Here is a 20,473-nt window from a genome sequence, read left to right as displayed (position 1 = left end):
AGCCACATTGCTAGCTGATTTTCAAACATTTTTTTTACCCCCCAGTTGTGCCTCTTTTTGATTCTTTGGCAGGTTTTGTTTTTTAATTAACTTTTGCCAAACTTGACTTAGAGGTTTGCATCCTAACTTTATATTGTTTAGAAGATTTTGTCAGAAGATTAAAAAAAAAAAAATTACTGGTAACTATTTCGTGTTTCAAGGTTTACGGGTTAAGAGACTTTAACTATTTTGTCCTTTGCTTTTTTTACCCACCTGTGATAAAGTTGGGTCTGGCTTAATTAAAATATAATACATAATGATTTTAGATACAGCCAGGGTTATTAACTGTAGCCAAGTGATTGTTGTTCTCTGGGAAAATCTTTAAGTATATACAGTAGCTGTAATTTCTAGTAGACATCCTTGTGATTTATAAACGACAAAGGTGCTAAAAGGTGAATTTTGTTACCATTAGTCAGATGTAACTGTTTCCTCTTTGTTATTAAATGTGAAAATATGAAAATGAATACCTACATGTATATATTTTTTAAATGCATTTCCCAAAATGTCAAACATTTGTCTTTGAGATGGCAGCACACTGTCATCACTTAGATTCTGGGGAAAAATCTCTCAGTAATATTTCCTCTCCCCCCCCCCCTGTTTGAAACAACAGTTTTTGTTGTTTGGAGCACTGAGACTGACCCTCTGAAAGTATAAAGCTTCAATATGCACATTCAATTTAGCAGCCTCTGTTGAGACCTAACAGTCGTGTTCAGTTAACCAAGGCCACCCTAAATGTGACCAGTGACAGCAAACATTCAAAACCGTCTGTGTGTGTGTGTGTTGTTTGTGTTTGAAAGCTCTCTCCAGCACAAAAATGTCGGCTTACGGCAGCCAGTGTCTCCATCCTCTTTGATTCTCCTGTCATTACTTGTTAATAAAGGTAGAAAATAACAGTCCTGGCCCTGGCCATCTTGTTAATGACAAGCCCCATTCTTCAGTGCGAGCTTGTGGATCAGCTACAGCGGTCACCGCGCTCCATCCTTTCATCTCATACGACACTGATCAATGCAAGATCAGAAGAAAACCACTTCATCTGCTGCCTGTCCAAGTGTATCTGAGGGGGTTTTCCCCTCATTTCAGCACAGCATGTAATTGGCTACGCCCCAGAGGCTAAATGTCTGTGTGAGTTTTCACTCATGTCGGAAAGAAAGCGCACAAAACTAAAAACCCAAGCACTATTTTGGGTTAAATGTGAACTTACAGATCTCACACGAGTAACATTATTTTATAAAATGAATGTAGGTTCACGTCATGTTAAGGATTTTGAGCTCAGCTCTTTAACCTCTCGGCTTCAGAAACACATAACAACTGGGGTCTAAACAGATTACAGTCAAAAGTGGGAGTAACCAATAATGCAACTAATATCAATGTCACATCACTCGACCTCCAACAAATCCTGGGTTTTTTTTCTCACGATCTAAGGAGCAGGCCACAGCAAAGTGTCATGACATACAGTACATGTATATAGTACATTTCCGTGGTAGAGTATTGAGTAACAATCATTTGCAAAATGTGGCAAAGAAACTTAGAAAACTGCTTAGCCAGCTTTGAAAATGTTAAATATTTATCCATGCCGTAATTGTAAAAATGCTAAACGCAGCAGCTCCCTCAGAGTGTTAATTTAAGGTTAAAGCTGCAAAGATTTAACAGTCTTAAAGTCTTTAAGCAATTTGTTTTCATGTAACAGTGAATGACCAAACTCTCAGAGTGTGACTAATTCTTTTGTAGCTTTGCATCAGCAAAGCCGTAAGTTCTCATTTATTTCATGCTCTTCAGCCAGAGTCAGATTTGCTCACCATTATTCCTTCTGAAGTGGCACGATGTCTTAAAAACAGTACATCAGATGAAAGGCTACACATTAAATTACAAAAATCCACTTAAGATTTATGAGAAGAATTTGTTCAACAAATGCTCGCTGGGCATTTAAAGTCAACCTCATTAAGCCTTTCAAAAAGTCTCATCTTTTCCATGTAGCCTTTCCATTCATGTGCCCCGATGTGGGACATTAAAAAAAATACAAATAAAAACAAAACAAAAGGGAACAACTGACCTCCTCATCCACTGACAATAATTCAAACTTGATAAGATATTCAAGCAAGTTTCTCTTTTACAATCTGCGTGCTTTAAATTTAAGAACCTATGGAGTACTGAGGACGCCAGCTGTTTAAAAAACACCTACGGTACCATATATGCACGTGTCTGCGTCATCACTCGGCCCCAAACATACTGGAATAAGTCATGAGCAGGATATCTCTGTGGGTTTTAAAGTACAACTTATTCTTTTGATTTGACTTGCCCATGCTAAGAAAACCAACAAATCTCAGGAGTTCTACCAGACCCGACACTTCAGCTCAGGGTTCATTGGACTGCCTTTTTGGCACTGAAAGGCTTCTGAGAAAGCTTCAAAATTCTGGAGCGATCCAAGGACCCTGAGGACAAAAGAAAAGCAGAACATCAAGGATAATAAAAGCTAAAGTATGTTGATGGTGTTAGTTCAGTCTCTAAGTACTCATTTGGATCAACAAACTGAGCTACACTGCACCAGTACTTCACGGATATATCCTTTGTCATGACAAGTGGGAGTATCAGGCTTATATTTTCAGTATGGAGAATCTTTAAATTGAATAAAGCAAAGCAGAGCTGTTCAGCTGAGGAGTGCAGCTGCACTCAGACGGGAGGAAAGGTCATAAAAGGTCAGTCATAAAAGCACAACTATGAATTACAAAGTGCAAATAAGTGATAATTATACTCACAGTACCTCATTTTTTGAGCCACTTCCACACTTACCCGCAAGCTTTAACCATTTAACACCGAGTGTATCATGTTTAATACATTTTTGAGACTTCTACGTCATCAGTGTGGGCCCATGCTCAAAGCTGATTATGGAAAAACATTATGCTGACACTTGGAGTGGGTGGATGATTTGGTTGTGGTTTTTAACAGCTTAAATGTGTCTGAAAACTTCACGTGGGTATGTGCTGTACTTAAGAAGTCATGAGGGCTCATAACTGTTGGAAAGAATGACGTGCAATAAAAAAAAGCTTTGATCTACCCCTATGTACTGAGAGCATCTGTACGTCTGAGAACATTCATACTATTATGGTAAGGTAAAACTGTACATGCCTTAAGTGAATATACTAAAGTTATTGTGAATTTTAAAAATAGATGAAACTCAAAACACTTTATATATGTATAAGTATTTCATATAGTTTATGAAATTTCCCCTTGTGGGACTAATAAAGATATATCATATCATATAAATACATTAAATTTGTTTGATTTTATATAAAATAGCCCTGCTGAATGAATTTCCAGTGTTGTAAATGTATAAAATTTCCAACAAACATGCTCTAAAAAATGAAGGACTGCTGCTTGTAAAAAGTAGGGTTTTTTTCAGCATAGCTGCACCAACACTTTAATTCAGCAGCATTTATTTTGCATCCAAATCTTTATTTAGTCAGTAAGATTTCTTCATTGGGTCATTATATAAAACAAAACACGTAATATTAATTCTGTTTTATTCAGTTTCATTTTTCCTCTTTCTGCTTTTCAGAGCTACATTATCACGCACTATGTATATATACACATATGTGTGTGTGTTTGTGTGTGTGTATTTTTTTCATATATACACATTTACTTCAGTGCTTTCTATAAAGATTTGATCCTAAAGTCCTTTTTCTCAGTGCAGAGAAATGACACTGCACAGATCTCACATTTGAGTGAAGAGGAAGGACTTAAGGGTACGTCTGAGGTTCTGACAAAAATAAAATGTTATTAGTGTACCTCTGAAATTATTCCATACTAAAGCTTCTTACCTGTATTCTAAAGGACTGTGTGAGTCAGTCTTAATGGACTGGCTGGCATACTCAGGCCGATAAGCACCACACCATACCTGGAAAAAAATAATGCATTAGTGCTTTGCTCGATTTTTTGCAGACTTTGATTACTGCACAGGCTTCTCTTTGTATTAAACCAACCAAATATACTTCTGAATACTTTGTGTATTTAAAGTATTAATATCCCACCTAATAAATCAACTCTCAGTTTTTATATGTCCATTTTTTTATCTCTTTATCTCAGTGAGGAGCAGATTTTTTTTTATTATTTGTACTGTTTTATTGTCAGTGACAGCTTTCTGCCTTTGCTTTATATACTGTGGCACCAAGATGCTCTTTACTTTGGCAGCTACTCTGCCACACAGCTGCGTGTGTTGCTCAACAGTGATTTGCTTTGGGATTGCTTCACCCTCTGAAGCCCTGAACCTCTCCTTCTGCTGCTCTGTTTACTTCACAGCGCAAAGTATCCACTGAAAGAAATGCTCCTTGTGAGCTTCGGGTTTTAGCTCATGTTCCCCCATTACTTACTTGGGCAAAGTTAAGAAAGAAAAGCTGCTTGTGATCCATGTCTAGACCAGGTAGACGAGGCTCTTCACCTTCCATCTCCACCCACTTAAGATAAGCCTGTAAACACACATCCCCACACAGAAAGTTTATTATAAGCCTTCTGGAGTTTGTCACTGCTGCTGAAATAGTAACATGTGGGTTTTGTGCGTCTAACATCCAACCTGGTATGCTTGACGAACCCCTCCATTGTCTGCAATATTCTCCCCCAAAGTGCTGATTCCACTGATCTGCAATCACACGGACAAAACCATTCACACACAGCAGTGTGAAAACACTCATTGTGGTGCTCGCTTAATAAACGGTATTACAGCCAAGACAAAACATGCTATTTCGTACGTGCTGCAACTGCTTACATTTTGTCCGCCTGCTAGCTTCCAGTTGAAGTTGCCATATTGTTGCACCATGCACTGCGACTGCTCTTTGAAGTGCTCAGCAGAGTAATTACTCCACCAGTTCAGCATATTACCATCTTGGTCAAAATTACGCCCTGCACGGAGACACTCATCATTGTCATTAGCTAGCAATAACAAATTTGAAATAAAAGGTTACTTAAAAACAAACTGCCTTCATCATTTCAGGTTCCTAAAAATATGACTTATCAGTCACCAGCATCTCACCGTTGTCATCAAATCCATGCGTGATCTCATGTCCGATAACCATCCCTATTCCGCCGAAGTTAAGAGCTTGGTGCTGATGCTTGCTAAAGAACGGCGGCTGCAGGATTCCTGCAGGGAACACTGGATGGATACAGGCAAAGAGGGAGTGAAATCACAAGTACTAGCAGTGCTGAACAGGCATGTGATTAGGAGGGAGAGTTACTATAAAAAACATCTTTAATGTGTCAGAGAGGCTGCCGTTGGCCTTGTGTGATTCTTGTAAAGCTCTTACCAATCTGATTTCTGTTGGGTGAGTAGAATGCATTAACCACAGCAGCACCAATGATCCACCTGAGGTGTGACAGGCTTTATTAAGGCACATTTATACTTAATACAGCAGCTGTACAGCTCATGCGCAGAGCTCATTTTGCACCATGAAAAATGAATTTTAACCTTCACTTTTAGTATCCTTTGAGTTATTTTAAAAGGACGTGGAGCAGCAGCAGTACATTCAGTGCACCCAGTACATTTTTAGATAGACAGAACTACATCTGTGTTTACTACATCTGAAACAGGACCAGTTGTATCAGTCACTTACAAGTCAGGATCCACAGGCTCTCTGAGCTTCTTCAGACTCTTGTGGGCTTCTGACTTGAGGTTCTCCAGGATGTTCTCAAAGTAGTGTTCTTCACTGAAATTTAGCTAAAAAGAGAAATGTGACACATCAATGATGAGAGAATCTTTAGAAAAACTAGAAACTAGGCTTTTACTTACATGGGCATACTCTTGGTCAAGCTTTTGGTTGCTCTCCTGCAGGATATGATCTGGATAGCCGATATGTTCCTTGATTGCCATGGCCTTGAAGTGATGCAGAGCAATCAGTATGATAATGCCAATCACCCTCTGAGGAAAGCAACAAAAACTTTTATTTATATTATACCTTTTCTCTCGCCTTCTCCTTTGAGGGAGTGTCCATCCAGCTTAACTCCTCCAGTGTTTCTACGTACGCTGCTTGGATCTTGCTGATGAGGTCACTCACCTGTGAACAAATGACAAAGACTGAGAATCTGAGTCCTGTACTAAAGGAGAAACTCAGAAAAAATATGCCAAAAAATATGTTTTGAGTTTACAAATAGGTCTGTCTAGTGTGATAAAAATGTTAAGCATGGCCTAATGGAAAGTCTCATCCTATTTGGCTTCCTAATTTTGTGGCACTGCAGCTCAAAAATACTGCTAAAAAAGTTCAAGCCTAGACCGTAGAGCAAATTATCCATGTCTTTATCTTTTCCTGCATTAACAATTGTAACCTGCACCCCCTTTTTATTTTTCTGTTTAAGTAAAGCTGCATTTAAGTAACTCAGCTGACTCAGCATGTATTAAAACCTGCGATAAATTCTAAATAAAGAAGGCAAGTTATCCCCATACTGTCTAATTCTTCCAAAGCATCAGTGCTAATAAATGATATGTACTTTTTTTTTTCCAATTTGGCGTTTGGATAAAAATGCTACAAATACGTAACAACGAAGCAGAATTTGTGTTTCACTTGAATTTAAACTCATTTTCAAACTTCTTTCTGCTGTGTTCGAAGCGGTTTCGGGGCCAAAAGCACTCACCATTCGTTTACTTTCTCCTGCAAAAGTCTCGCGCACGTACAGAGCTCCCACTGCGTTCTCCATGCTGCTTTGGACATAACGCACACATTCTCGCCACCAAGCATCCTCGACAGTGGTCCCATAGAGAGTCTAACCACACACAAATACAGTTATTTTGTCTTCAAATAAGCTGGCATTAGCATATGTTGTTCTGTTATGTCAAACCTTTCTGTATCGCGCTCTGGCATCTTTAAAGTGGCGGCTCAAGCTGTTAACTCTGTCAATGATGAGTTGCCAGGTGAGGTAGTTCTGCATAGTTCTGCAAAGATTAATAGTTTTTGTTAAGCTGTGTTGCAGTGTATATTTTCAGTTATAATATAATCTTTACAGACTCCTTGGATGACAGTCCATGATTGACCTGATACTGTGTCTGGAGAGAACATCGTTCATCTTCTCAAGATAGGGAGCGCTATACACGACCACCTCCTCGTCCAACTGGACATCAATGGACACACTCGACAGCACACCTTGAATAAATCGTGTCCAGTTGAAACCCTGCAAGACAAATATATTATATTTTTAACATATTTAGTTTTATTTGTGTATAGTTATAATTTAATATGGTTACATGTTGTAGGCCTTCCAGCTCTCAGTTAATTTAGAGGGTGAGGGGTCACTCATAGGTACAAACTTTAAATCTTTAAAGATTTTACATCTCATTGGATTCAACTAAGATGGTTTTCAACACCTCCTTTGTTTAAAATAAGGTTGAACAATGGCTGATAAACAGTATTTCTTAAAGAAACATGTTAATTACTTATTGATTTTTGCTTTTTGACCAAAGCCATACAAACACTGTGAATTAACTGCATTTATATGGTGCTTTTTACTGAAAGCGCACACACACACACACACACACACACACACACACACACACACACACACACACACACACACACACACACAGTGAAGGAAAGAACAGGAACTTTCCTGGGATTCAGTATCTCGCCTAAAGAGACAGGCGGATTTGAGGAGCCATGAATCAAACCACTGACTTTCCAATAAGTCAGTGTGCTCCTTTCTTATGTGAGTATTTGGGGGATGCTTATGAAATGTTCCTTTTTAACTGAATAACAACATTATTTTTTTCAGCCATTTTTTTGTAACGTTTCTTTTTTTTTTTTTTTTTTTTTTTTTTTTTTTCACTTACTGAATATGGGACAGACTTGACTGGGGGAAAGAAGGGGAGAAAGAAAGAGGGAAAGAGAAACAGCTGAGAAGAGGGACGGGGGAGAAGGGCAAAAACCAAAAACCAACAGAATGAGCAGAAAAAGAAAAAAAAAGAAGAAAAAAAGAAAAAAAAAAGCATATATCAATCACCTGGGTTTTTGTAACGTTTCTAATTTCAGCTATCAAATATGGCCCCCGTGTCGGTCGGTGTCCAAAATAGCCACCATGCACAACAAGTTAAAGTGGTACCATCAATTACAATGTGCAAGGTGTAAACATTGTACAAGGCGTCATTACTCACAAAAATAACACGGCAGATTTTGAACACTGGCCGCTTGTTGTGCACAGGATCCAAGAGATGTTTCCAAAGGTCTCTTTTTCTGTAAATACTTTCTTTGCAGCTACATAAGTATCACATGTAAGAGTCAAAAGCATTAACCTGAATAATTCTGAAGCAATGCTGCCTTATTAACCAGCAGTCTTGCGCTTGTTAACTGCCATATGGGCTTCTTGTTGCAGATTTTTGGAGAAATATTTTGCATTTTGGGAACTTTTTATGCAAAGCTGACCTAACTAGTTGCCGGTTATATCTTCATATTTCCTGTACAGGAAAAGGGTCATCGATCTTCTTCCTAACTCTTAATAATAAAAGGAATGAGGTGATTTTGCAAAATTTAAAACAAGGCATATAAATTGCATTTACATTTCAGAAACGGATGTTTTCTCATAAACAGTACATGGAGTCATGTGAAAAAGAAAGTTTTCACAGGGCTTTTTGCAGTCCTATAAACAGCTAACCACACCCCATGATTCAGTAGCGTGTACAATCGTTTTTAGCAACAATAACCTGAAGTAATATTTTCTGGATTTTATCTGTCTCTCACATAACTGCTGGGAAATTTTGACCCACTTTTCTTTACAACATTGCTTCAGTTTATTGAGGTTTGGAGGTAGTTGTTCATGTGCAAACACATCATTTCATTGGGGTTGAGGTCTGTACTTTGAGTCATTGCAACACTGTGATTTCTTTTCCATGTTCAGTTATTTTGCTGGGGATTTGCTGCTGTGTTTGGGATCGCTGTTCTGTTTCATGGCACAAAGCTTTAGCTTTCAGAAACTTGACACTACAATACTTTGGTGTTCAGTCAGCTCAGTGACCGCAAGGTATCCAGGACCTGTGGCTGCAGAACAAGCCCAAATCATCACCTCTGTGCTGACAGTTCGTATGAGGTGTTTGGCTTTTACCAAATGTGGTGGTTTGATCCCATCTGTCCATTGTTGCATTCTTGAAATTGGCCTTTGTCCATTCTGGACATTGTCTGAGAAGTCTTGTGGTTCGTTCAGATGCTGCTTTGCAAACCTAAGCTGTGCTATCATGCTCTTTTTAGAGAGAAAAAGGTTTTCTCTTGGCAACCCTTCCAAAGTCTTTTTGCTGATCTTACTATCACAGATTTTTAACATTTTACATGCTAACTGAGTCCTGGTAGTTATTATGAGGTCATCCATTTTTAGTGAAGTCCTATTCTGAAGCCTTAAACCGAGCATTTTGGGTGTCGACGTCTTGGTAAATTGGAGAGAAGAAGAGAGGAAGGGAACCTGAGTGGAATCTCACCCTAAAGCACACCCTGCTTTATCCAATTTTTAACTACAATGAGGCCCAAAATATTCAAAAAGTCAGGCTTTATAAAGTAAGGCATTAAAATTGTGAATGTGACCAAAGAGTCATCAGGAAAGGCTTTAGTGAGTTTATACATCATGCAAGCAGTACGATCATTTTCTTATAGACTTCAATGCAATCTGACTTTTTGTAACCAATCAGAGTGACCTGCCTGCACCTCAATAACAAAAATGAAGTGAAATAATTCTTACATTAAAGGTGTATGTGCTCTGCAGTTCACCAAGTGCCATCTTGTTGTAAAGAATGGTGACATCTTGGCGTTCCTCTGCTGGTGATGTAGCCTGTCAGGCAACAGGAAGGAAAAACAAAAAATCTAAACTGATTTGTTTTTTTGTTATATAGTCACATTTTGCTATCCTTTCATCAGCAGAGTCTCATTTGTTATGCTCCTAGGAGGCATGAATTTGAAAAAAGGATGGTTAAGAGCTTGGCTGATCTCCTGGTTCCAATATGTATTTGTCTGATTCTCTCATTTACTGGAAGCAGAGAGGAGGTGCTCATTTTTCATCTTGTCATTGTTAATTTTCCTGAACCTCGTTTCACAGTTCCATTTCCTGCTGCAGCTGGCACTCACATTGGCGATGTCTGTCTCCAGCTCCAGCACTTGCATCATTTCCTCCCACACTCGGTCGTCATCTTGAGTCAAATTCCTGTCCTCTCGGGTTATCTTTGCAATGGAAACCATGAAGTGTAGGTAGGCCTCTCGAACCTGTGGTATAGATTAAATAAAATTTTGAATATATTAATTTTATTTTAACAAAAGCTTAGAACGAATATTCTAAGTATTATATGAGTAAAAAACTGCAAAAGTGAAACTCAACAGCACATTTTTTCCCAAACCAAACTGGCTGTTATTCAAGATGAGATCTCACTATGAGCAGTTTTCATTGGACTGCAGGTTCCAGATACTAGCTTTTAATATTAATCCTTTTCACCTCCACTGAACTGTGATGGAGGCAGATATCTCATGCATTCATTTTTCAAAATCAAATACAAGAGAAGACATCCACAAGATTTCATGAAGATAACAGTATGTTTTTTATCAGGGTTTGAGTGAAATGTTGCGTATCACCTTTTTGTAGTTTCCATCATTGAAGTAATAGTCTCTAGATGGCATCCCAAGCCCGGGCTGGTCAATCTAAACAAAATATAAGAATAAGGACTGCAATTAAACACTTTTTCATACCAATAATCCATAAAATACTTGCAGAGATGTGTTTGTAACAGAATGATAATCAAAAATCCGCATGCTAAACTCAATTATCTGTCTGACTGTCAGATCTGAAGACGTTTCAGAGTTCAAGATATTAAGTCTCTCACTGGGATTGACCAGAGCAGACAGAATTAGAAATGAGTACATCAAAGTGATGGCTCAGGCTGAGTGGTTTGGAAACAAAAGTATGCTGGACAAAAGATGTCAGATATAAAGCTGCCAGGCAGAAGGATAAGAGAATGACCACAAAGAAGATTTGTGGATGTAGTAGGAGATGCAGAGGATTGATGTAACGGAGGAAGATGTTAGAGATAGGGTGATCTGCTGCAGGGCCGTGCGGAGAGGTTTAAAGGGGCGGGTGCTCAAAGTTAAAAAGGGGCACATTGAGCCAGTCTGAATAACAACAACACACATTCATCAAGAATCTAATATGGGAAGGGAAGGGCTGTGTTGATCTGAGACTGTAGACATTAAAAAGTCCATAGGAGAGATGGTAGCTGATTAAATGTCATGAGATAATAACAAAATGGAAATATTGGTGACAGCACTTGGAACCATAAGGCAACAAAAAGCTGTGAAAAATAATTTAGGCTCTGCCTGTGAATCACTCTTTGCTTCTCTTCTTCCTTCCATCCCATCATTTCATATATCACTCTCCACTTGCTGTCTATGTGAGAACAAGGCACAACTTGTTATTGCAATAAACTATAATCTGATTATCCACACCTAACAACTCCAGCACTTAATCTATAATAAAATGATGACAGAAAAATGTTATAGCACTGCCTTTAGTAGCCTCACACAGCTCCTACTGTTTCCTCCTCATGTCCTTACCAGGCACGTCTAATGTTATATCATGAGTAATATTTTTTTTTTTAATCCATCTAAATAAAAAACACACATTAATTTAAAAAAAAAGGACAGGTAATGTTTGTCGCGCTGTTGCACACACAGGACGCTCATTTGTTTCAGTTCGTCAGTTGCAACAAGACAACTTACCAACGTGTACGTAATAAGCTAATACTCCTGTGTGCTATACACTACAGTGTACGCTGTACACCTACTTACTGGTTTTGTCGCATCAGTCTGTGTCTCTGAGTTAACTTGTGTTTCTCCTACAGCTCCGGACCGCTAAAAATGCGCGTGCTCTTTGTGAGCTCGTTCCCGGTGTTGTGCCAAAAAGTGATTGTCTGCCAAAAACTGATTTCCAATGTTTCTGTGTATTTTTTATGTGTAATATCTTTACGTATGTTCGTAAATAGACTTCGGTGAACAGGGTTTACAAAGGGGTTATATAGAGAATTAAAACAATATCTGTTTTTCAAGTATCTTTACAACTCTCTGCTATTGTACTTACATTATAACCAATCCGGTCCTTTATCCCCACTTAAAATATTTTTACAGAAATATTGTAATATTTGCTGCCATTTCTGCTGTCCTCTTGGCCAACTTACTCTTACAAAAGACATTTTAATGTTAATGAGATTTTTTTTTAACTGGATAAATAAAGGTTATATAAAAGTCACTGCCAAAAACTGATTGCGGCTTCTACCTTGTTACACGAATGTTGTTTGTGGCTCAAGATGACTTTATGTCATCCATGAGGGATGCATTTGACATATGTTTCACATAGTATAGCCCAACAAGTTACTTATAGCAGTTTAAATACGAGCAATCAGTTTTTGGCAAATACCGGAAATCAGTTTTTGGCAGACAGTCACTTTTTGGCACAACACCGGCTCGTAACCAGCGCGTTCTGCCGTCAAGGGCGATCATTGGTTAATAGTGATCATGTGACTGATGCAAGCCAGATCCTTTTATTTAGCAAAACTGTGATTAATAGTTAAATATTATTGTTGAGGGGCACAGACAGGACTCCGCACGCACACACACATAAAAAATAATAATAATAACTTTTTTTGAAAAGTTGCCTCAACAAAAGGGCACTTTGGGCACCCATCAGGAAAGGGGAGGGTGCTCAAGCCCCTCTAGCCCCCCCCCCCCCCCCTCTGCACGTGCCTGATGCTGTGGTGACGCCTAGAAAGACCAGCTGAACGAAGAAGAGAGAGGTCTGTCTAATTTATTGGGTACCATTAATTTCATAGCAATCCATGAGCAATGAGCTGTTGAGATGTTTTAATTTTAAGTGAAAGGATGGACTGACTGACAGAACAGTGCTGCCATTCTTCTGAACAATGCTCTCTAATGTCTCTGTAAACACTGAAACACATTAATGGGACACACTGTTGGACTGGGAGACATGTGTCTTCATTACGATGAGTGAGTGATACACTGTCCTTCGGTGCAGAGCACTAAATCCTGCTGAAAACCTACCCCTGTTGGAGTACCATTTGCCAAAAAGTGGCCAGTCAATTCAGAATGTTATTCATCCTTCTTAAGAAAAGAAACCAGACAAATGTCTGAGTACGTGTGATTAGGATTGAGTCAATGAAGGAAGTTGGACAGATTGTTCATTTCATTAGTTTACGGACCTTGTTGACAACAGCAAATGTCAGGTTTATCTGTAGTAGTTGTATAGCAGCTGTCATGTACTAATTGTGCCCAGACAAAATGTTTTCTCACATAGATAATATGGCGCTGAGAGTCCCGGTCGTCCGTCCACACATACATGTCCAGCACAACCTTCTTGTGGAAATGAGCAGTAAGTGTTGCCAGTGTGTCCTCAAAGCTCCAGGCTTCCTCTGCAAAATAAAAAAGAGAAATTTGTACTCAGTTTAAGAACATTTATCTAGCTGTAAGGAGCTATTCAGCATACCTGGCTGCAGAAATCTCTATGCCTCTGCTGCACATTTTCTGGGCTCGCTTTGTAAATCGGTGTGCGCAGATGCAGCTATGCGTGGCTAATTCTGTTTGAGCCACCATCCATGATTACATTTAATTAAAGTGGCAAGAGCCAGGAGCACGAGGAAGAGGGGACTATTTAAAGCATCCTTCACAGTCCTGATTGAGGACTTGCTCTTCTGCCCACGCATCACTCTCCCAAACCCCACACCTGACTGCTCGACTGAAAAGCCTCGACCGGCCTCTTGATCCCACCAACAAAGCTTATACGCAGCTATTCACTGAGAGCAAATATAGCTGCACAGGCTCTGCGTGATGTTTTTGAGAAAGAACAGCACTTGTTTGTGTGCCGGTGTTACATGTGCACACGTGCTTGTTTGTATAGAACAGGCAGGAGGCATTAATCAGAGTGTGATTTGTACCTGTGGTGGTGTTCCAGTCCTCTGACGCCACAGGCCAGTCACCGATACTCTCAATGAGCTTCAGGAGGGGCTGCGAGTCACGCTGCTCTATGAGGCCTGCAGGGAAAAAAGAACAATCTCAGTTGTAGAACATAACAGGAACATTATGGTCTCACTACTAAAAGAAATTGCGCCATGTTGAGTTCAGACCAGCAGCAGGCACCTACACTGCTCTGAGATACAAAGCTATTTATTCACTGACTCAAAAGGCAAGTTTTCTTAAATAAATTTCCCAGTGACTCTAACAGGTTACTCTAGCAAACGATTTTATGCAATTTAGCCAGGCCCAGGTTGCATAGCAGAAATTACTGGTATGCACAGCTGGTAAGTATTAAATATTAAGGTCTTAAAAAGTCTTCAGTTCAAGCTGGGGAACCCTGCTGATACCCCGGCTGTGGAAGGCTGACTGATTTAATAAACAGCATACAGTTTTTTGTCAGTGTATCTTGTGCTCTCTTGCCCCTTTGTAGACAGCCTTACTTTCATTCATGCAGGAGCTGTAAAGGATTTTGGCCTTCTTGATGGCATCTCTGTCCTCTTCACTGACTGTCTCGAGAACACCTGCAACAACCAAACACAAACAAACATTTTCTGTCTGAAAATGTCTCACCGAAATACTGCAGCCCACACTGACCCACACTGAAGATTTCACCCAGCTGACCTTTGAGGACAATCTCCAGCTTGTCTCGCAGAATGTCAAAGACGCTGTGACGGGAACTGGTCTCCGGAATAACATGTCGCTCCAGCCAACCCCCACAGGCATACTGGTAAAAGTTATCACAAGGCTTCACGGACTCATCCATGTTTTGCAAGAGCCGGGCAGCTTTAAGATGTCGGCGAGGAAAGAGAGACGTAAGAACAGTGCGGTGAAAATCTCACAAGGCAACTGAGGGAGGATGATAGTTTCAAAATTGTAAGAGCAGGAGAAAAAAAAGAAAAAGCAGATTTCTCACCTGCGGTAACACAGTCTGCAGTTGTACACACATTGCTGGGGTTGGAGCGTAACAGCTGGCCTGGAAAAATCAGTGCGAACAATTACGAGAGAACTCTTTGACAAACTGTGCCCCAGCTGAGAGGGAGGATGTTGTTGTGTGAAGTTCAGACCCAATTTTAAGTAGCCTAGATCTGTAGTCTGTGCGAGAGAGGAAATGCCTGTGTCAGCAGTGACTGTGTTCTTTCACTTTTGTGTGGCTCTGCTGATCAGGCAGTAAAAGGAATTACAGTATTACAGTGTCTTTCAGAGGTGCAGGCTCAAATATGACACATGCCACCCCGCTCATCCCGCAGTGTATTCTGTGTTGAGCTTAGAAGATTATACTTACCCTCACCTGTTGAGCTCCTGGACGCGCTCGGCCTGCTTGATTGTTCTGAGTCGGATGCAAGAAAAACGATCAAAACATCAGACAAACTCTGCAATCATTTATCATGACTTTAATAACTGGGTTGAGTGGGTTGAATTATATTTTTAAACAAAAGGCCATCAGACAGAAGCCAGTTGCATTTTCCAACTTAATGTTTAAATTTTTGTGAGTGACATTAAACATTAAACTTTCTACCAAGGATATCTAAAAACATACACACATTATTATTGCATAAAGATGACCATTTTAAAAAATACTTCCAGGATTATTTCATGTGTCAGTTTTGCCTTGATGTTACAAACAAACAGAGTAGGGAGACACATGCCATTACTACTGTAATATCTGGATTTTTCCACGGTTATCGTAGCAGAGCATTTACCTTTCATAGCTGATGTGTAGAGGACTACAAGCCCGGCCAAGGCACAGCTGACTAACAGGAGCAGCACAGACAGACCGATTTCCGCAACAGTCCAGCGACGCTTTCCGGGTTTACTTGATTTCTCCATGATATCCATTTGGCTTTCGGATTTTCCCATATTCCTCCTAACTGCCGGCTCTGTAGGAAAGACACCGTTGGAGTGTGGGATGGTCCAGGCACAGAGCTACCGCCGTGTGTTTTTGCGTGTGTATGTGTGTGTGGGCTGTGCAGTGATCCATCGGTAAACTGTGCCAGCTGACCTGCAGTGAGTGAGCTTCAACTGCCGAACACCTACAACAACTTCACTGACATGAGTTTCACTGACAGTGAAACTGTTGGTCTTGATGCACGATGCGATTTATTTTTCTTTTCTAAAGTGACATAAAATGTTTTAGCTCAGGTTTTTTTCTGTAGTCTTTCATTAAGACTTCTGAACCTGTTCAATCCACAAATAAGGTTTTGAGATTTTCTTTACACAGCTTAACAATATATTATAAACTTAATAAAATCCAAGTAGCTGGAGAGGTTAAAGTGCCAATCTTTTTATTTTATTAGAGGAGGAGGAATGCTGAATTATAAATATGGAGAAATATAAATATGGAGAAATTACTCTGCTGTTAATATTTAAACTGAAAAGGTCACCATGTGGGTAATGAGTCTTCATCGTGCAGACGGATGGGGGGAGATGAAAAGTTTTGGTGTGATTTAAGAGACAGTAACTATGAAAGAAATGTCAAAATTATGTTTCCATTTTGGGTACTTTAACCCCCCCCCCCCAGTGAAACTGGTGGATATCTTTATCTCTTAAGTCCTTCAGAAAAAAGTCGGCGGCACAGTCCAAAACAGTAGGTGCTTCAGTTTAAGCAACCATGTGCCAAAATGGAGAGGAACCACAGGCATAGGTCAAACATTGTTGCTATAAAAAATGAACAGACAGATACGAGAACTGTGCTCGAGGCATCTTGGCCTTCCAGTAGAGCCAAACGTTTACCTGGACACCTTAGATACACAGGTGTAAATGATTATGTGTCTCAGCTGTCCACTTGTGGGCCCATCACCTTCGACACATTTTAAGGCCAAGTGTGAGGGTCAAAGACTTTTTTGTAGAAGCCGTGTGGATGTGTTGTTGTTTTGGATTACACAATGGATTTCTGTAGCTTTAATATGTCAGCGGGAATGTTTGGTTGTTAAATATTTTTCTATAATCCTGATGATTCTACAGAGGTTGGTCTACATGGTTTAATACTTTTACTATATTCAGCATATTTTGTACTGTGTAGAAGATCATTTCACCGGTGCACCCTTATCGCTAAGGTCCATATGTTATTAATCTGGCAAGAAAAGAGTCACTGTGCATCGAATGCGACGCTCAAGCTGACAACAATTTAACAAACAGTTGAACATTAAACTTGCCTACTCTGTTCATTGTTTTTTTTTAAATGCAAGTATTTGGTCCCACCTTACAGCCCCACACACATGCACACTGAGCCATGCTTTACTTCAAGGGAGCTAATTTCTATGCACAATAATTATGCATTTGTGAGCACAATATTGCAAATGAGCATTTGTGCAATGGACAAAACAACAATCACCCGTGGCTTTCAGCAGCATTGCTTTGCATCTATTCACTCTGCAGCACCTGTTTCTTCCATAACCATTCCCATTGCCCTATCATTAGGCCTGACAGGGACGGGCTGTAAATCAGAGGTTCACACTGCTGTGGCCCATTAGCCCTTCCTGATGAATACTCATGGGCACATATCTGGCTCTATAGTGATGAAGAGCAGGCAGGGGCTTGTTAAAGCTTCACTACCAGCCGCAGACTGTATCAGCATCACACCGCATAGAAACACCCTCTGAGGCTCAATCCTGACAAAGCGTTAAAGACCGACCTCATATTGTAGAAAACTGTTCAGGAATAATGTTCAGTCTGTTGTGACGACACAAGATTTACTGCTCACTACAGGGACTTATTTACATATTTCAAATGTTCTCAGACAGTCTCACTGAATATTAAATCCAATGTTCATTTCCAACTAATGCAAAACTGAGTTGGCATAAAGAAATGGACAATAAAGAAGCAAAATTCATTATTCTTTACAGACTCCTTTTCTAATAAGACAAGAAACCTTTAAAACCATCATGTATTATTTTTGACTGGTCATTTTAGGAAAAGCTGGTTAAAAGTTGAACACAAGGATGTCACTTTTAATTTGTACTTCACACCATTACGGAAACTGAGATATTTATCAGTGCTGATTTGTTTGAATTAGTGCATTTGAGATTTAAAATTTTATCTTATAGATGAACAACAAGCAGATGAGTGTGCGCAAGCGCATGTGCTTCACATGCACTAAAATTAAATCAGTGTTGATTCACTCAGCATCTGAACCGTGCTCTGCCAAGATGTAGCCTTCTGAAGACACCTGTAATTGGCAAGCGTTTCCTATTATAAATTCGATTTTCTAAATCCTATAACCAGACCCTAGAGGAGGTTCAGGAGTCCAATTCCTTCTCAGACCACTTTCTTTATCATGTGGGAAAAAGTTGTCGTTTATTTTTATGTCCAGTGAAGCCAAAAACATATTGCCTACCTCCGGCTTCCATCTTTATTCCTCAACATGACCAAGCAGATGGTTAGGACAGGCTCTTTGTAGCCTGAGAGACACAACTCGGGATAAAAGAGGACCGAAAACACTCATCATTGTCAGTCCAGCGTATTGATTTATCTTCATTTTACCAACTATAAAGCTGGCAACACTTTTAAGAGACGGCATGGGCACCATGCTTGAGGTTTTCAGATGTTCAGCAGATTGAAAAAAGACATGTTAAACACATGCTTTCAAAGTGAGATGAATCAGCATTGTCACTGACTCAATCACGAGCTTTTAGCAGTGGAGGACAACTTGCGTCAGCTGTAGCTGAGATCCACGGAGTTTTACTTGCTTTTTAAAAGAAAGGCAAAAAAAACACAGAAGTAAAATGGGTGCTGAAATTTAGGTGGCTGCTGAGTTGGTAACCTTGATAACCTTTACTGAAGTAGGGCTCAAATAGACATAAGCGAGCAAAGACAAAAATTTTAATCAGCCAAGAGAGTAAATATTTCCAACTCTATCATCAAGATCACTGATCGAGATCGTTTCCTTCTCTCGTTGTTGGTTCAAATTACTTTGTTTAGCTGAGTTCAAAGGCTCACATGGCTACCTGGCCGGTAATCATATTGCTACTCATAACACTGTGAGATTACTGTGCTCAATGTAGCATAACGCTAAGCCTTTATAAGCACCATTTAAAGGACTCACAGCTCTGAAACTCCCTAACTGCAGCAGGCTTGTCACATTTTCAATATTCCTGAGTCCATCACAGTCTGTCAGTAAGCTTTTAGCAAGGCAGAGTAACACTGTCTGTCACAGCTGAGATGGCATTTCTATTTCTAGGCTCCTTTGTTTGATCAGTTAAAAACCATGCTGAAATTACGATATCATATTTGAAGATATTTGGCCAAAGAGGGTAGGAGAATAGACAAGAGCGAAGAGAATAAATGGTATAGCTTATTTAAAATATATTTAAAATGACAAATTACAAGTGCAAACAACTTCTACAGGCTATTTTGTTAATTCTACACATTCATATAAAAAGATATGGGAGAACCAACAGAGATTAATGTGTTTAAGTTAGTGGTACACTCTGTCAACAGTGAGATGAGCATTTAAGCGAAAACCAATTCATTTGTTGAGTGACATTGCAGATCAAAAGTTAAAATTCTGCTAAACACTTTCAGATTGATTTTAACTCATTTCCAAAGGTATTCACGGCAGCTTTGACATTAAAAGCTAGAAAACAATAAAACCCAAAAGTATCAAATACAATCTAACAGTCAGAGATTCAGGGTCTCCAAAATAAGAGCCTTTCTCTGTAAGTGGGATCAATCTGTGCTAAAGGTCTTATGGAGTCTTTGTTTTAGGCACGTTAAGATTATATGCGGCTTTGTTCAGTGACTGGTACTGTTTTGTACAAACAAAACAAGGATTATCAGGTCAGCCAGCGATCTGCACACTTTCATAGGCGTTCATTCTCATTCCCTTATTTTGCCCTAAACTTTGTGACGGTGCCATCTACGTTTTCCCCACAGCAATGTCTTAACAGCTTAGTGTTTTGAATCTGTCCTGGGACCACTCTGCTGCTGACCTGATGCCTGAAGGCTGCAGCTTCACAGGGTAACTTTAACCACTTTCACTTTGGCACTTGACAGCAAACAGGAATGCAATCTAGAGGATCCGGAGGCTTACCTTTGTATATGGATGGCAGAAGTCCCTGAGCCGTTCCCCCACAGCGTGCTAATATCTCAAACACCCCTGCTGAGCATCCACTCAGAGCTGGTGTGTAGAGAAATGAGTCTGTGCTGCGGGTTGAAGGAGACGTTATCCAGTTCAGTGTGCTGCTCAGGGAATGAGTGAGGCAGCCGAGAGGGAGGGAGAATAAAAGAAGGAGAGGATAGAGGGAGGGAGAAAGAGGAGGCAGATGGGAGGTGATAGTACTAGATTGTTTTTGATTGCATGACTGTGATAAGAAAAAAAAAAACGCACATCAGGAACAAGTGTGTAGCTGAGGGGTCAAAAGGATATTGGTTGTGTTACAGTGAGCATCAATTTCTTTTTCTCACTGTGGAGTGTGCCCAGC

General features: G+C 39.8%; 1 protein-coding gene across 2 annotated transcripts; it reads right to left on the bottom strand.

Annotated features, from left to right (window-relative positions):
- mmel1 (membrane metallo-endopeptidase-like 1) lies at positions 1 to 20,227 on the bottom strand. Of its 2 annotated transcripts, none has more exons than XM_026167658.1 (24): positions 20,083 to 20,227; positions 15,755 to 15,931; positions 15,337 to 15,381; positions 14,968 to 15,027; positions 14,676 to 14,837; positions 14,495 to 14,575; positions 13,976 to 14,071; positions 13,335 to 13,453; positions 10,611 to 10,676; positions 10,113 to 10,247; positions 9,730 to 9,819; positions 7,049 to 7,185; positions 6,856 to 6,949; positions 6,652 to 6,780; positions 5,979 to 6,077; positions 5,813 to 5,896; positions 5,637 to 5,740; positions 5,331 to 5,389; positions 5,060 to 5,179; positions 4,796 to 4,929; positions 4,604 to 4,669; positions 4,404 to 4,499; positions 3,855 to 3,931; positions 1 to 2,468 (listed from the first exon to the last, which is right to left on the bottom strand). In XM_026167658.1, exons 2-24 carry the CDS (start codon positions 15,909 to 15,911, stop codon positions 2,369 to 2,371), a joined length of 2,310 nt encoding a protein of 769 aa, XP_026023443.1. In that variant the 5' UTR covers positions 15,912 to 15,931; positions 20,083 to 20,227; the 3' UTR covers positions 1 to 2,368. The 2 variants fall into 2 exon arrangements, with proteins under 2 accessions (XP_026023443.1, XP_026023442.1); XM_026167657.1 differs by lacking the exon at positions 20,083 to 20,227 and adding an exon at positions 18,388 to 18,451.
- Positions 20,228 to 20,473: the final 246 nt, after the last annotated feature.

Source organism: Astatotilapia calliptera, chromosome 5 (assembly GCF_900246225.1).
Source record: "Astatotilapia calliptera chromosome 5, fAstCal1.2, whole genome shotgun sequence".
Classification (NCBI taxonomy): domain Eukaryota; kingdom Metazoa; phylum Chordata; class Actinopteri; order Cichliformes; family Cichlidae; genus Astatotilapia; species Astatotilapia calliptera.
The sequence above is the reverse complement of the archived record's forward strand: the minus strand, read 5'-3'. Positions and strand labels throughout refer to the sequence as shown.

What these genes read in the sequence shown, in the direction of transcription:
- mmel1 (XM_026167657.1), bottom strand. An exon ending in ATGATGGAAACTACAAAAAG is followed by an intron (nt 10,248 to 10,610) that starts GTGATACGCAAC and finishes TCTATACCACAG; the next exon opens with GTTCGAGAGGCCTACCTACA. An exon ending in GAGCCTGTGGATCCTGACTT is followed by an intron (nt 5,390 to 5,636) that starts GTAAGTGACTGA and finishes GTCACACCTCAG; the next exon opens with GTGGATCATTGGTGCTGCTG.